Here is an 18339-nt window from a genome sequence, read left to right on the forward strand (position 1 = left end):
GATAGTACCTTGGAAATATGGATTCAATTAATCTAACCTCTGTTGACTCCTTTGTTTTGTTTTTTAAAAATCAGGTGGTAGGTTATGTCTTAAGCTGGCTAGTGGGTATGCAGGGATGTAATACATCGTTTTTATAACTCCTGGTGAGTCTAAAATCTATCATAATTTAAATAATGGTGAAGACTTCAGAGACAGATGGTGCTGCCAGACTCTCTGGGGCAGGCAGAGCAGCACTGTTGCTGCCCTCCTGCCTGTAGTGCGGTCCGCACCTAAGACTTGGTCTGACGTGGCAGGGTCAGGCTGGAGTCTAAGGTGTTGGCCCCACTGCCATATCTGAGCCTTCCTGTCTCTCTGCTTCCTGATTTGTAACCAGGCACCAGAGAACTTCCTATTCTACCATCTCAGGGGCTCTGGGAGAACACAGAAGCTTCTAGAGTATTTTTCTCTCATTTGATGGTAAAAATGGGAGGTGAGAGCACAGGAAAAGTATGAGTAGCTTCTTACTCTGCCTGGAAATCTCCATCTTTTCATACTTGTTCACAGTAGCCCTTTCCCATTTCTTCCTCATCATCCTTCTACTACACGGGACAATCTCCTCTTTGGAAATATCCTATTATGTTGGTTTGTTGGTACAAAAGTCTTTACAGTCCCCTTAGTAGAGACACTAAAAGTAATCTACAGATAGACCCTTGATTCAAGTGTGCTCTCTCCTGGAAAGGCAGAGAGCATGCGCTGCTGCAGAGCCACTGAGGGACTCTCTCTTGACCAAGCTCGTCTCCCAGAGTTTAAAGAATGTTTGAGGTTTTACCATCAGGCCCTTAAACGAAGACCCTCCTTTACCCCCCTTTTGACTTCCTGCAATTATCTTAGGACTGGCTGTCCTCAGGTATATTTCAGAGGGCCAGGCCTTAGGGCCCCATGGCCCTCAGGCAGCAGGACAGGCCCCGCAGTAGCCCCGTGCCAGAGGTTAAAGCGGCCACTCAAAAACCGTCCCAACCGCTGCCAGGTCCTGTGGGTCTTTGGAGGCCTATTTCCAGCAAAGTATGTTTTGGATGTCTGATTGGATCCAAACAGACTTGCCCTTGTGTTTGTGTTATTATTCCAATTTCACAGGGAAAGACAGAGCAAATAATCATGGTTTGAACTATATAGCAACTTATATTTTTTCAAAGGTTTTCAAGTACTATTTTACCCTCACAACATTTCCAAGAAGTGCCTCCTTTTTTTTACATGGTAAAAACTGTCAAACGTGGAAGCAAGCTGCTCAAGGTCACTCAGTGAGTCAGAGCCAGGAGCCACGTTGGGATGAGAACCCCGGCCTCCCGGCTCCCAATATGGCACTCTTTCCACTAAACCACGCTGAACTCAGCAGGGATGAAATTAGAACCAAGCACACCTACATTTCCAATTTAATCCTCTCAGCTCTGCCAAGCATGTGTAGAACACAGATGTCGTGAGCAATGAAAGCTGATTTGAGACATTACCTTGGAAATATGGATTCAATTAATATAACCCCTGTTCACTCTGTCTTGGTTTTGCATTTGTTTCTCATGCCTCTCTGCGCCTGTCAAAACATCTTACACATTTTATTCCTTTGTGAATACCTATGTGAGGCAAGAAAGATAGCTAGAAATTTAAAAAAGAAAGAAACCAAATGAAAGAAATAGAAACATCGAGAGAGAAGACAAGAGAGAAAGCAAGAAACAGAGGAGCCTGCTTTGCTGCAGTGTTTTAAAGATGTGTGAATGCAAAGGCGCTTCCCATTTTAGACATTTCACATCTGCCGTTGGGCCTGTCAGAGACTCAGGCCACCTCAGGTGACAGTACCACCCAGGCAGGTTTCCACAGAACTTCCTTAAAGGAGATGGAAGCCCACTCAAGCATGGCACAGAGGAAAGAGCGTGGCTTTAGAAGACAAATTCCAGAGAGATTCCTGGTAACCTTTCAAGTTTCTACCCAAAACTCAGTTTCTTCAGATTAAAATGGGGATAATTCCCATGTCCATTACGGAGTTGTCTGGAGTCCATCCAGGACAGTGTCTGGCACACAGCGCCTGCTCCATAAACAGTATCTCCTCCCGTTCTTGCCAGACATCAGTCGCCCATCATCATCAGACACAGCTGAGAGTTGTTAGCTGATCTGATTTTAAAGCCAAGTAAATGCACATATCTCCTCAGCACACTAGAATTACCACATCCAGTCTTTCCCTACTCCATAGCCAAACAGACCTGGGTGAGGTTCAGACAGCCAGTCCATTCGGAAACCACTTTTTCTGGCTTGATTTAAGGGTAAGTATCTCCTGTCCTGTTAAAAAACAAAGAAAAATTAGAGACTTTAGCTTTTCCACAGTTATTGTGAAAACATGTCCAAGAAGGCCAGTATGTAAGCTTTGCAAGAAAGCAAATGCTTTTATTTATGAGAATCCTTATCCTAAAAAGCTCTTCCTTTTCTGTCCAGTCGGTTTCACATTGGCACCAGAACAACAGACAGTAAAGACTCAAGAAGCATCCATTAACTATAGATATATGAATGCAAGCCTGGTTCTGCGGCCTGAACCACAGGTACTAGGGAGGGGTCCTACCTGCACTTTTAGAACACCTGAGGCCAGCTGTTAACTGGCCTTCCCTGGCTGACCCTGAGGACCACAACATAGAATTAAAGACACTGTCCACTGTGGGCAAACCTTAGGAGAAAAAAAAGCCAACCACTGCGCCTTGGCCTAGCTGGCACCTCAGAAGCAAAACAGCGTGTTTTCTTCATGCTGTTGATCTCACTTCACTTGCCTAGCAACTCCCAAAATGCTCCCACCCAAGCCCAGAAGGCAGATAACCAGAAACAAACATTTCAGTGACTTCTAAAGCACGATTATGCCTGTTCTCCATGGATTCCCTGAAGCTGATCAAGAGAGGGACAGTTCTTCAAACATCATTCTGCACAGTCAGTGCTGGGCAGTCAAGGAAAGAGGCTTACACTGGTCCTGCCTCATGTCTCCATTTTCTTCCATTACCTCCTCAAGAATGGGGATCTGTGGGAGTCATTGCAGTATACTGTTTCAGTGCCTGTTTTCCTACTGAGTATGAACTCATGTTTTATTCATTATCATAGCTCTCATATCTAGCACAGTCCCTAACATCTACTGGGTACCCAATAAATGTTTGGCTCAATAAATAAAATTCATTTTAATATAACCAAAAATTATTTGGGAACTCAGACACTGAAGTCCTCTGATTTGAACTAGAAAATAGAAATTCTCTAAAATGATCCCAAGCCTTTTACTCTCCTCAAAACCATTTTTAAAAGTCACATTAAAAACGAGGATCATAAAAACTAGTCACATTAAAAACAAGCAAAGATCTGTTTCTACTACTTACCTTGAGAGACTCATAATGGTCCTGTCTAATATCTTCATATTCTTCCATGATTTCCTCAAAGTATTCATCCTTTAGATTTTCATCTAACAGTTGAGAACACTGAAAATGCAAGATAACCACAGATCAGCAAAAGATGATAAAATTGGTGCACTAACGGTAAACTGTGGTGACACCTCATTCACGAAGGTGGCTTCCTTAACTTCATTTCTTCTCCTTTCACCAACTGTGCTAAGTCCTGCCTGGTGTGCAGGAAAGGGTAAACTCAGTGGGCTTGGGATGTTCAATCACTGCATAAGCCAAAGAAAGGACCGGTCCTTGACTGCCTTCTGAAAGACAAACTCTAAACCCTTGGGACAGCCTGCCTGATAAGAGAGTCACTGTATACCTGGCACCCTGGGCCACGTTAGATGGTTTAGGCTAATAGTCTGATTTATGGAGGGGGGCCTCAGCTCACGCTTCTGCTTGACCTCTGCAGGGACTGAAGACTGAGCAATTAAGGCCAGTCACATGGGCATGCTGGGCCTATGTGACCAACCCCCACACCCAGGACATGAAGGCTCAGGGAAGCTTCTGGGTTGGCAAGGCTCCTTACATGTTGTCACATATCACAAGTGGAAGAATTAAGCACCATCCGGATTACTCTATAGAGAGATGACACCTGAAAGCTTGTACCTGGTCTCGCCTGCATTCCATCCTTTGTGCCTTTGGCATTCCCTGATTTTAACCTATATCCTTTCACAATAATAAACCATGGTCATGAGCATAACGGTGTTTCTGGGTTTTCTGTGTCCTTCTAGCAATCTTTGAACCTGAAGGTGGTCTTCACCCACCTTCACCCAGAGGGTTCGGTAACCCCCAACTCAATGTTTCAAAGATACTCTGTTCATCTACTTTCCACAGCCTTTTAGTATCAATTTATGTATCTACTTCCCTTACTAGGAAGGCCTATGAGAGCTGCAATCACACATCAACTACCTTCATACCCCTGACGCCTAGCCCAGTGTCTGGAGGTGCATTCTCACTGTCTGCTGAGGGAATGAGGCTAATCTTTATAGTCCACTGTACGTTTCTGCTAAAATTGGAAAGGAAACCAATAAGCTGAGAAAACGTGAGTCTACTCATTAAATTATAAAACTAGGTTCAGCTAAATATTATTCATTACTATGATTATCACATTGATAGAAGAATAGCAACCATCAAAGCACATAATGATATTAGGTAGAAAGAAGAAATGGCAACTATTGACCACATCGGTTAAAAAATAAACATAGCACTGCCCCCTCCCTGCACTCTGCAGCAGGATTCTCTAATACACAAAAGGTAAGAAGGCTCAACATCTTCATCTGAACTTAAGGAAGTTAGACTGAATGATGGCTAAAACCAGCTCTAAAAGTCTATTAACTCCACATGGGTTTTCTAAGTACCTCTAATTACAATCCAATCATCTATGAGTTAGTTTGAAACAACATTACCTCATTCAGGAATACAATCAGAAAAGGCCACCGTGGCAGGCCAAAAAGAGGCTTCCAAATGGTGTTCACACCACAGAGTATTTCCTAGCCTTACATTAAACTCACCTCAATGGAGTCCTTGTCTAGGAAACCCAGCACAGCCCTATGAAACAAGAAGGGAATGCCTACTCTGAAATCCCTGTAGTACATGTAACCAATGTCTTAAAACTTCTTACATTTTGCTAGATTATACACTCTGAGAAAGCAAAACCAGATGTCCTTGACATTCAGACAATCTACAAACCCCCTGATGTTGGTGCTACTGGGTAAACAGAACATACCAATGCGGTTTGCTAGCCCCTTCCACGGCCCCATGGAGCCCGCTGCTCCCAGAGCCGCAGTGGCAGGCCCCTTCCTGTGCAGTCGGACTTACTTGATGGAAACAAGTTCATGGTCAATATATGTGGGCTAACTTAGGTAATCCTTCCACCAAAAAAAAATCAAATCCATCATGTGTTTTCATGCCAACCACTGGGACATATCACAGTTTATATTTTCCTTCATTTTTAAAAATTGTACTTCATGGCAACAGCCACACAGTAAGAGGGAATAAATTAAAAAGATAGTTTATAATTTAAAAAGAATAAAATATTGGCACCTCATTTTCTATGAAAGAAGAAAAAAGAAAGGAAGGGAGAATCCTTGGATCTAAATCTCTAACCATTAAGTATTTGTGGAATTTTACAAATACACAAGACCGTTCATAAAATGTGATCCTGTTCCATGTTCATTTCCGTTAGATCAAAAGAGCCTGAGCCAATGAGCCCACAACCAACTCCAATTATACCACTGGCTGCTGAAGTGTCACTAGCAGTTACTCACATGAGTTATCATCTGACTTATGTTTGAGTACTTTCAGAACATGGCTGTTTCTTTGTACATGGAGAGGCTATCTGGAGCTGCTGGCTGTGTGGCTGGACTAAACTGTAAAGAACATCAACACCTGTTCCTCATTCTCTACCTGGCTCTCAGCAAGGTCCCCACTACTCTAGCTCTTCAAGATGGTGAAGGAGGGCTGGGTGCAGTGGCTTATGCCTGTAATCCCAGCACTCTTGGAGGCCCAAGCGGATGGACCACTTAATGTTAGGAGTTTGAGGCCAGCCTGGCCTCCATGATGAAAAAATTAGCCGGGTGTGGTGGCATACACCTGTAATCCCAGCTACTCAAGAGGCTGAGGCAGGAGGATTGCTTGAACTGGGAGGCGGAGGTTGCAGTGAGCAGAGATCACACTATTGCACTCCAGCCTGGGCAACAGAGCAACACTCATCTCAAAAAAAAAAAAAAAATAGATGGTGAAGGAGCTTGTCCTCCAAACATGGACTCAAGGGGGCTGATTCTTTCGTCTACCTGTAGAGGAAAGTCTAGCACTATGCACCTAAATGGGTCCAAAAGTCTTGCCTCTGAATGGAAACTGTTCAGGGCTATGCATCAGAGTTTGAAAATAATGCCAAGCGTTAAGAAGAGGCCCACTGCACTCAACCATGGCCCTGATATAAGCTCGTATGGAGCACAATCCAAGAAAAAGAAACAAAAATTGTTTTAAAGTTGAGTTGTAAAAATGCAGCTTATTTGCATATTTGTCTACATCAGTGGCAAATAAACAATTACAATTTTATGATCCCAGCCTGAGTTAACTTTATCCTTTTTAATAAAGGAGAATTGTTAAACAAGTTTAATTTAACATAGAGTAAGATAACCTGCATTCAAATCCCACACCTGCCACTTGACAGATGTGTGCTCTCAGCTGAGTTATTAGTCTCTTTATTCCTCTGTTTCCTGATCTCTACACTGGGGACAATAAAAATATCTACCTTGTGAGGTTATCCTGAGCATAAAATACAAAATCCACGTAAAACACTTAGCTCAGTACCTGGCACACTACACATTTTCAATAATGTTAGCGATTATTATATAACCTTCAGTAAATAAATGCACAGATCTGAAATAATTTCTTTGGAAGACAGCTCAGGAAATGTGGCCACCCTAGTCCAGGCCGCGTTACATCACTAAAAGTCCCACAGATCACCAGGCCACCTCAGTAACCTTCCTCGCCTGAAGAAAGGTTGGACTAGATCTGTGGTTCTCAAACTGTGCTCTTCCAATGAATAAGAGGGGTGAAATGAAGAATGGAAAGGGCAGCTCGACTGTTCTCTGCCTTGTCTGTTAAGTGATATCTTACCTGGAAATTCATTGTGGTAGAATTTCCAGGTAAGATATCACTTAACAAAGATTCTGTGGCTGAAATCGATTTGGAAACCACTGGACCACACTGTCTCTTGGGTGCCCCCAGCTGTTATATCCCATTATTCAGTAAAAACAATGAAATCTGTAACAAGATAGAATGTTAGGCCTCACTGAAGGAGAAAAGCAGGGAAAGACATGTGGGTGAATTGTTTATGATGTTCACTGAGAAACAGAAACAATTGTTCTGGGTTTTAAATATCTAGCAGATGTTTTTCTGTCTTTGGGTAGGGTCAACTAGGACACTTTCAAGTTTGTTTTTCTATCTGGAAAAAGGTCATTTAAAAATCCAACATTCCAGCCGGGCGCGGTGGCTCACGCCTGTAATCCCAGCACTTTGGGAGGCCGAGGCGGGTGGATCACGAGGTCAAGAGATAGAGACCATCCTGGTCAACATGGTGAAACCACGTCTCTACTAAAAATACAAAAAAAATTAGCTGGGCATGGTGGTGCGTGCCTGTAATCCCAGCTACTCAGGAGGCTGAGGCAGGAGAATTGCCTGAACCCAGGAGGAGGAGGTAGCTGTGAGCTGAGATCGCGCCATTGCACTCCAGCCTAGGTAAGTAACAAAAGTGAAACTCCGTCTCAAAAAAAAATAAAAAAATAAAAATATCCAACATTCCTTTTACACAGTCAAGTAAATATCTACTCATGCTTGTGACTGGGTGAAATCTTTGTCTGGTTAGTGTCCAGGTCAAAGGTGTCTTGGTGTCTGGTCATCTGCCTGTCTGCTGCTCAGTTCTAACTGTCTTGGAAAGTACAGGACATGGTCACCTGGACCTCCTTCCAGCAAGGCAGTCACTGTAGACGCTGCTCTCTGAGCTTTATTGAGCAGAAATGAATAAAGAGGAATAGATCTTAAGTTACCCCCTTACTCTCTTTACAACACATCTGTAATACAATGTGGGGTCACCCACTTACCACCACCACACTCTTGGACGCGTCCAGCACATGGATTACAGGCGCACTGTATCTTGGAGCTATTTTAACTGCTGTGTGGGTTCTAAAAAGAGGGGTCAGAAAGAAAACATATCCATCAGCACTGACAGTTCCTACACAACTCTTGTTCAGAGCCATTAGAGATAACATATTTCTACAGTGCTTTCTAGAGAAAGATTTCAAGTTGCTTACCTACAAATATTGAACTTCAAATTTCCCTTGTAAAACACAAATGACTTTTTCCCTACCCTAAGATGGGAAACCTGGCCCAGGCTCTGCAGAAGTCTGTGGCAAAATGAGAAAGACCTTGTCCTTCACTCTATCAACGAGGGACTGAGCCTGTGCATGACCTGGAGCTCGTTAGCAGCCTGTACGACCTAAAGGAGGTAACCAGTCCCAGGAAATCACACAGTTGTCATCAAGGTCAAGTTGAGTTCCTTCCTCCAAATGGGCTGGGATAGCAGCCAGGGCCCCTAAGGAACTGGGAACCAGGCAGAGGACACAGGACATGGCTGTCTAGCAGCTGTTCCCCTATTCATGGGAGACATCAACACTCCTTGGCCCCAATCCCACCTTGTACTCGCAGTATGGAACCCCAAACCTGAAATTCAACACAAAATAATACAGAGAGGCAAAAGCAAGAAAAATCTTTTATTTTTAATATTTAAGACTGGCTCAGCCCCAAATCCCCACTGCCAAACTTGCAAATGTTGGTATTAGGAAGAAACACCCTTTCATTCTTAAAACTACCTAATTAACTGAAGTGGAAAACAAACTGCCCTCTGATTACTAGATGTTTATAGCAATAGGACAGACTATAGATCTGCCATTTCATGATGGGACATAACGAATTAAAGTGAAAACTGAAAATGTATTGAAAATGTGTATAGTCTCCCTAACAGTGGTTAAATCTGGAATCCTGGAGAGGGAGGAGAAGGGTAGACTGTCCACATCCCACTTCAAAGGGTGGCCAGCAGCAGTCCCCGCAAGACGGACAGTGCGTTCCGTCTTTTCTGCTCTCTCCTCTTCCCCAGAAGCAGCAGTACCCTTCCCCAAGTCAAGTGCTTTCATATTCTTCCCTTCAACAAAAATGTATGCTTGGAATATTATCTAGAATATGCTATTATATGAGAAAGAAACAAAGTAGCAGAATACCATGTTTAATGCAACTGCATTTTTAAAAAAACACCACCCCCAATCTTTTCCAAACAACCAACCAATCTTATATCTAAGTTTCTAAATATTTAGAAAAAACACAGGGAGATACACATCCAAGTGTCCACACTGGTCATATGGGGGTTAGAGGTGAGGCTGAAGATAGGGAGAGAGAGACTCAATTGTACTTTACATTCCTCTGAATTGTTTGACATGGTCTAGTAAACGTGGATTATTGAGGTAATTTTTGAAAGCCAAGAGACTACAATAGGTGTAATATATGTATGAGTGTGTTTTTAACAGGCTTCTCAAAGAAGGCTCTAAAAACTGCAGACAAGACCAGTAACACTCCCCTGTTCCATCTCCTAACAGTATCTCCACTCGTAAACAGGAAGCGAAGGACTACAAAGCCTTAAGCTACGAGAACTGAGCTGGAAGACCGGCATTCAGGACGAGAACTGAGCTGGAAGGCCGGCATTCAGGACGAGAACTGAGCTGGAAGGCCGGCATTCAGGACGAGAACTGAGCTGGAAGGCCGGCATTCAGGACGAGAACTGAGCTGGAAGGCCGGCATTCAGGACGAGAACTGAGCTGGAAGGCCGGCATTCAGGACGAGAACTGAGCTGGAAGGCCGGCATTCAGGACGAGAACTGAGCTGGAAGGCCGGCATTCAGGACGAGAACTGAGCTGGAAGGCCGGCATTCAGGACGAGAACTGAGCTGGAAGGCCGGCATTCAGGACGAGAACTGAGCTGGAAGGCCGGCATTCAGGACGAGAACTGAGCTGGAAGGCCGGCATTCAGGATTATCCCAGTGAGTCAAGAGCCATCCTTTGGACTGGGAAGGCTGCGTATAGAGTGGCAGGGGGGCTGGACCATGGCAGCTGAATGAACTCCATGGCCTCCTGAGACCCTCCTGTTTTATGCCTAGTGTGTGCTCAGGGACCAAAGATTAGAAGATATCTTGGGTATTGTGTGAGGGGAGGATATTTAAACAGCTGAAAAAGCAGTTAGAGAAGACATGGCTTCTAGTTTCAAAACAGAACACAACTCAAACTAAGCTTCCTCTTGTTCAGATGTTAAGCTCCTTGAGCACACAAATATGCCTCAATACAAATTCTGTGTAAAACATACACTCTTTAAGGAAGAATTATTTCAAGCCTGATGACCTTTATATGACCTTTCTCTTAAAGAGAACCTATACAATTTTAAATTTAAAAATCAACACTATTAATATTTATTAAGCACTCAAGGATTCCCACTCAATTCTGACCAATTTTTTCTTTGATGGTCTTCTGGACAAGGGCACTGAGAAGAAACTGGTGGATTCCACTATTAGAAAATATACAAAAGCGGCCGGGCGCGGTGGCTCAAGCCTGTAACTCCAGCACTTTGGGAGGCCGAGGCGGTGGATCACGAGGTCAAGAGATCGAGACCGTCCTGGTCAACATGGTGAAACCCCGTCTCTACTAAAAATACAAAAAATTAGCTGGGCATGGTGGCGCGTGCCTGTAGTCCCAGCTACTCAGGAGGCTGAGGCAGGAGAATTGCCTGAACCCAGGAGGCGGAGGTTGCGGTGAGCCGAGATCGCGCCATTGCACTCCAGCCTGGGTAACAAGAGCGAAACTCCGTCTCAAAAAAAAAAAGAAAATATACAAAAGCAAAGTGCTGCTTTCCAATATAAAAACTGACAAAGCTAGATGACCGGAGGCATGAAATGTGCCTAGCCATTAAGAGTGCTCCTGGTTGCCTTATAATTTGACTCCAATAATTTGCTTCTACGTTCTTTCTTCTAAGCTTCCACTCAAGCAAGCTTCTCCAGCTGTAAGACTTCTTTTTGAAGTCTGAAACGATGCAAAATAGCAGAATCTCTCCTCCCCCTCCTACACATAAAAAGTAAAAAGCTAGAAACTGAGGCTGAATCTCAAATCCTGTCTCTGCTAAGTCACTCATGGACACTTAGGATTTAATTAGTCACCTCCCACAACTGTCAAACAGGCATAATGGTGTTAACCTCAGAAAATGTTTTTTAATACTATGAATAAGAACAGATGTTCTATGCATTTATTTCATATTATATACTATTACAGATTTAATTTATGGTCTTTTACATAAATACAGCATGGCCAGCACTTAAAATCTGGTGAGAAAAATGAGAGGAAGGAAAAACAGAGATGGGACAATTTAAGATAGAATCAGGACTGAGATTAGCATATAAAATTCATTCCTGAAATCCTATACACTGATCTAAGCTCCAAGCTTCCCTGTGACCAATACAAATAAGAAAATGAAATCATTTATAGGACTCAGTATCTTATTTCCTACAATTAAAAAAAAAAACCCAGAAAATTAAGTGTAAGAAAATTGAGTTAATTTTCTTAACTAAGAAAATTGCCTTTGAGTAATGTGACTTTCTGTTGAATTCTCCAAGTATATATTTTTTAAAAATAGATATTTTGCAGTTGTCAGCTATAAATCTGTTAAAAATTGAAAGATGACTGCCAGAACTCAGGCCCTTGAAAAGTTCTGCAGCTAAAGGACCAGATTTCCATTAAAGTTTTTTCTAGTTTATAAAACCAAAACTATCTATATTACAGATAGAAGAATATCATATTTTCTATTATCTCATAGCTACGGGTTAAAAAAGGACACTCAAAGCATATTTCCACCCATACTTAACCTCAAATCTATATAACTCTTTCAATTTCTCCAAATATCGGTTCATCCACTAGACCAAGCTTGTCCAACATGCCGCCCAACACAAAGCGGCCCAACAGAAATTCGCAAACTTTCTTGAAACATTATGACAGACTCTTTTGCAATTTTTCTTTTTAGTTCATTAGTTATCCTTAGTGTTAGCGTATTTTATGTGTGGCCTGAAACAATTCTTCTTCCAGTGTGGCCCAGGGAAACCAAAAGATTGGACACTCCTGCACCTGACAGCCTTAACCTTCATTCTGAGTGTCTTGGGGGTACAGTTCTAGTTCTACGCAAGCTACTGTAAGTCACCAATGTCTGGGAAAGCCATAGGCTTATTTCCCCTCAGCAATGTTTTCATGAAAATGTGGAAATCCTGAGCTAATAAGCTACTGCTAAGTCCTCCACTGGTTTGTAGGAAATAATAGTAAGGGCTCTTAGATAAGCTTCTGAGACACTCCAACTCCTCAATGCTTTCTAGAAAAGGTGGCTCTCCTAGGAGATGATTTACTTATTCAGATGCAAGAGGCATTAACCATATATGAAGAGACAGATAAATCACACATTATAAATTTAGAACTTTCATTATCCAAAGACAGCACTAAGATAGCAAAAGGCAAGCCAGATTGAAAAAAATTTATTTTTTTCAGCATATATATTTCTGATAAAGGAGGGCTTGTATATACTATAAAGAACGTGTACAAACCAGTAACAATAAGGCAAAATACCCAATTTTTAAAAAAGACTTAAAAATCATATCCAAATGGTCAACATACAAAAATGAAAAGGTGCCTGACATCATTGATCAGCAGAGAAATGCAAACAGAAACGACAGCAAGGTATTACCCACCCATAACAACGGATGCAACTGCAAAGGATGTGGAGTAACTGGAACTTTCAAAATGGCTGGTGGGAGTGTAAACTGCTACAGTGACTTCGGCAAACTCCATGGCAATAGCTAATGAGGATGATCACAGGCATACCACATGGTCTGGCAATTCTGCTTCCAGGCAGAAATACACATACATGTGCACCAAAATTTCTAAGAGTAAATGTTCATAGCAGCATTGTTTGTGATAGCCCTAAAGTGGAAAACCCCAAATGTCCACTAACAGTAGCAAGAGTAAGTAAGTCACAGCATACTATACAATGGAATACTACATTAAAAAAAAACCCAAACAACTATTGTAACAAAGCTGGACCTCAAAGACATGACGTGGGACAAAAGAAGCAAGACACAGGAGAATATATACAATATGACTCCATTTATATAAAGTTGAAACGCAGGCAAAACCAACCTATGGTGACAGAAGAAAGAACAGTGGTTACTTTTGTGGGAAAGGATGACTGGGTGGGGGAACCTGGTGAGGTTCCTAGGGTGCCATTAGTGTTCTATTTCTTGATCTGGAGGTGGTTACATGGGTGGGTTCCCTTTTGTAAAAACTTGTCAAGTTGTACATCTACATGATTCGTGTACTTTTCTGTATAACTGCTGAACTTCTGTAAAAGCACTCACTTAAATAAGAGAACTTGATAAAGCAAGACTTCAGGTCTCAGACCTCATCCACTGTCACTAATTAGAATGGAGTCAGAACTGGGGAATTCTACACTGAAGTTCCTGGAGGTTGCACGAGAACCTTTTCCAAAGGCTGTTCCAGCACCACAGTGTAGAAGGGAATAGTTCCCGGAAGCAGAGCTACCTACTAGCTCTTATTTTCCAAGCAATTTCCCAGAAACCGAAACAGGCATAGACAAGAAGAGAACCAGAAGAGGCAGAGCTCATAGAGAAGCAAAGCACTGGAGAGTTGAAAGAAACCTTAGGAGGTCAGCGGACCCAGCTTCTACCTTTAGGCCAAACACATTCACAGTCTCCCAGACAATGAGAATAGGTACTTTGCAGTAACTGAAGAGATGTTGGTGATTTCCTATCTTACCAATTCTAGTCTGATATACCAGACTATAACTACTAAAAATCATTAACAAGGTAATACTGCCAATAATGCATCTTGAGAGGATAGCCATGTTTCTTCTCAATGTTTTTTTTCTTTAATCTGGCAGGTCTTACATGGGAAATGATAAAATGGACTATTAAGTACAGTTCCAATTTGCACAAGTAGCAGATTTCTGAGTGTAGCGTCCCACCATATAAAAACATTCTTATTTTGAAGCCAGCATCATATTTACATAACTCATAATGTATTTTAGTTATACTCATTCAAATATTTATTTATTCTACTTTACAATTGATATTAAAAAGTCTGTCATTCTGACAACAGTCCGTAGGTCCTCTTACCATTCTCTTCACTAAGCTTGTCATCAATTACCCAAGACCATGATCATCAAAACACATTATTAATGGTTGGCCATATCCCTTGAGACCAACTCTGCCGTATTTCCTAGTACATAAGTCCTTGTGGAAAAACCAACCCTGGTTTCTAATGTTAGCAATGATAATCAAACTATTGAATCCTTTAAGTATGAAGAACAAGATAATGGACTAAAGACACATAATACTGTTTCTACTTATGAAGACAATCCATTCAAATTTTAAATAGTATGATGGTTAATTTCATGTATAAACTTGGCTAGGCCATGGTATACAGTTTTTGGCTAACTACAATCTAAATGTTACTGTGAAAGTATTTTTTTTAGATGTGATTAACATTTTAATCAGTAGACTTAGAGTAAAGCAGATTATCATCCACAATGTAGGTGGACCTTGTCCAATCAGTTGAAGGCCTTTAAGAGACGAGACTAAGGTCCCTTGCCCACTCCCCACCCCTACAAGGAAGAAGAAATTCTACCTTCAGCCTGTCTTTAGACTCAAGAAATCGACTCTTACCTGTGTCTCCAGGCTGCAGATTTCAGACTTGTCAGCTTCCACAATCACAGGAGTTAATTCTTTAAAATAAATCTCTTTCTATATAAACATACCCTATTGATTCTGTTCCTCTGAACCACCCTATATAAATTGGCTTAATGTAAAGTTGTTTCTAGTGCAAAAGGAACTCTGGTATACCTATAACCACACCTTTATTGCATTTCTGCATCAGAAAAATAAACTAGATGCTATGGGACCATTAAGTTCAATTTTCCAGCATGATAATGCTCCTGAGAAAGTGAACGTGGTGGCATTAAAAAGTCTACTACCCACAGTTAGGGTATCACTTACCACATTTCACTATGATCAGGATCCCAGGAAAAATCTGGTAAACTGAATAATTATCATGTGAACAAATTTGAACTTTCTCATCTTTACATTTTATACCTCTTAATGCTGCTAACCCAAAGGTTCCCAAAAAGCTCCCCTTTCAGAAACTCTACGAAGTGATCATTAGTTCATTCTTGCTAGACGGGTTTTCTGCCTCCAAACTACTACTACAGTTTCCTTCAAAGGAAACTGTAATTATTCAACCAGACACCTGCTTCAAGATAAGAGTGGGAAAAAGTTCAAGTAATGACTTTGTGTCAAAAACACAGCTTCTCCACTCAGTTTGATTTCAAGAGAAGAGTTCATTAGAATTCTCAGGAACTGAATTGGAAGTGAGACCATTAAGAAAAAGATTATTGCGTGCCAAAGAAATCCAAGAAAAAGCAAAGAATAGGAATTATAAAAAAGTTTCCTATAGCATGCTCTGTAAGTATTCTGGCTCTTGCCCAAGTGAAGACCAGAAAATTTTTGTGTTTATATAACAAAAAGTCAATGTACTAAACATAAGGGAAAATCCAAAACAAAACAGGTTTACCATTGTTTTTAAACACTGGCATTTAAGAGAATTTGAAGTGAACACAAAGCTCATTAGTGTAACTTACCTTGAAGTGGTTGCTCCTCCAATCAACAATGGAATCTTTATAGCTAATCTCTCCATTTCCTTGGCAACAAAAATCATTTCATCCAGGGAAGGAGTGATAAGTCCTGACAGGCCAATTATATCTATTAAAAAAAAAAAAAAAAAAAAAAAAAAGGACAGTGAGGAGAATAAAAGAAAAAGGAGAAAAATGAAAATCCATTTTTATAATAAAGACCAAAAGACTTAACCTGAATTCCCAATTCCAATTCTTTTTTTTTTTTAGATGGAGTCTCATTTTGTTGCTCAGGCTGGCGTGCAGTGGCACGATCTCAGCTCACTGCAACCTCTGCCACCTGGGTTCAAGCAATTCTCCTGCCTCAGTCTCCTGAGTAGCTGGGATTACAGGTGCCCACCACCAAGCTTGGCTAATTTTTGTATTTTTAGTAGAGCTGGGGTTTCACCATGTTGGCCAGGCTGGTCTCAAACTCCTGACCTCAAATGATCTGCCTGCCTCAGCCTCCCAGGATTACAGGTATGAGGCACTGTGCCTATCCCCAATTTCTAATTCTAAGATATCTTTTCTGACTGGGGAATTTCAATTTATTGTTTGCTTCTGGTAGTAAATAAGATTTATAACTTAAAGTTGCAATAATTACTTGCCATAGTTTTTTTTGGTAGTAAACAAGAAATCAACTTAAGGTTGTAATAATTACTTGCCACCGTTTTAGGAAGCCATGCAACAGAAGATATCTTTAGCTCATGATTTCCCAGACTTGAATATATCACAGTGTAAGAAGAAATACAAAAATGACTACACACAGAGAGAAAAATCTAATACAACCGTTCTCCTATAAGAAGGTCTGTCCCCATCTCCAGCACTTGGTTCCATGGTTACTCACTCACCTCTCTCAACTCCATTAGGGATGGTGACAAAAGCAACCCCGTGTAGGAGCTGGCACTTGACTGTCTGTATGTGCCCCAGATCCCTCACGGGGCATCACTATTCACCGACAGACACCTGGGGATGCGACATTTAGGGGAATTCCCGAAGCGCAGCTGCACAGTACCTGCTTTGTGGTCAAGAGCAGCCTTCAGTATCTTATCACATGGAGTCATGACTCCTAAATCAATAACTCTGAGGCACAGAAACGAGAGATGAGAAAATTAATGAGAGCCCATTAGAGACAAAACTGAAATGAACATTTTTATTTCAACCATTAAAAACCGCTCTAATGTAAACGAGAATCAAGTTGAAATGCTCACTAAATACTGACGATTACCACAACTGCCATTTATTCAGTACTTACTATGTATACGCCAGGCACCTGCTACGATTGCTTTTAAACAGCTTCACTGAGACATCATTCACATATCATACATTTCATGTGTGCAATTCAGTGGTTTCTGGTACGTTATTTTTTTTAAACTGTGGTAAAATGTATACGGTATATACTTTTCCATTTTAACCATTTTCAATGTACAATCCAATAGCATTAATTTCAGTTACACCGTCATGCAATCACCACTGTTGATATCTGAAACTATTTTATCACCCAAAGCAGAAATGTTGTCACCATTTAGCAATAACTACCCCTTCTTCTCTCCCACCCTCTCCACTCCATCCCCTCGTAAACTCTATTCTACTTCCTTTCTCTATGAATTTACCTAATCTAGATATTTCATATAAGTAGAACAATACAGTATTCATTCTTTTGTGTTTGGCTGACTTCATTAGCACATACCTTCAAAGTTCAAACATGTTTCGAGACATGTCAGAAGTTCAGTCTTTTTTAAGGTTGAAAAATATTCCACTGTATGGAGATACCACGTTTTGCTTATCCACTCACCTTTTGAAAGACACTGTGCTAAGCTTTTCACATAAGCAATCTCTTTTGTTTTTGAGACAGGGTCTCACTCTGTCACCCAGGCTAGAGTGCAGCGGCATGATTACAGCTCACTGCAGCCTCAACCTCCTGCCTCAGCCTCCAGAGTAGCTGGGACCACAGGCATGCCCCACTAAATCTACAAAAATTTTTAAAGTTTTTGTAGATAGGGTTTCCCTATGTTGCCCAGGCTGGTCTCAAACTCCTGGGCTCAGGTGATCCTCCCACCTGGGCTTCCCAAAGTGCTGGGATTACAGGTGCGAGCCACAGTGCCCATCATTAATGCATAAACGATCTCATTAAATCCTCCTAGTAACTCTATAATGAAACCACTACTATGGGCCTCATTTTAATGAGAAGGGGCCCAGAAAAATTAAGCAATCTGTCTAGTCATACAACTAATTAGAGGCAGAGTTAGGATCTGAATCAGTATCTCAAACCAAAATCCATTATCTTATCCATTTAGGCCAATAAAAAGAGCTGGGCAAGTTCCTCAATAAATATTTGTTGAACATGGAAGCCAATGGGGAAAACTGTCAGAAAGAGGGTCAGGTCCTGCACATGAACGGCTGTCAGGGAAACCCGATTACTTAAGGCAAGAGAGGGAGAATGATTCAGGGAGCAGGTCACTGCGGGCAAGAGGGCAACACTCAAAGGAAAAGCTGACTCTAAATGGGCACACAGGAGAGACAAAGCAGGCCCTGGGGCAGAGGAAGCCTGGAGCACACTCTCAGAGAACAGGGCAGCGCCAGA

General features: G+C 41.6%; 1 protein-coding gene across 11 annotated transcripts in view; it reads right to left on the reverse strand.

Moving 5' to 3' along the window:
• Positions 1–18339, reverse strand: part of MTR (5-methyltetrahydrofolate-homocysteine methyltransferase) — a 108726-nt gene that overhangs the window by 11788 nt on the left and 78599 nt on the right. For all 11 annotated transcript variants that reach the window (XR_013529957.1, XR_013529956.1, XM_078357283.1 and 8 more), the window contains 5 exons: positions 16771–16838; positions 15726–15846; positions 8045–8126; positions 3372–3470; positions 2229–2304 (listed from right to left, as the gene is read on the reverse strand). Coding sequence is in view for 9 of the 11 variants with exons in the window: in XM_078357283.1 (XP_078213409.1) it covers positions 2229–2304; positions 3372–3470; positions 8045–8126; positions 15726–15846; positions 16771–16838 (446 nt within the window). In the remaining 2 variants the exon portion in view is untranslated. The remainder of the gene's footprint in view (positions 1–2228; positions 2305–3371; positions 3471–8044; positions 8127–15725; positions 15847–16770; positions 16839–18339) is intronic.

The sequence above is a fragment of the Callithrix jacchus genome, chromosome 19 (genome assembly GCF_049354715.1).
Source record: "Callithrix jacchus isolate 240 chromosome 19, calJac240_pri, whole genome shotgun sequence".
NCBI lineage: Eukaryota > Metazoa > Chordata > Mammalia > Primates > Cebidae > Callithrix > Callithrix jacchus.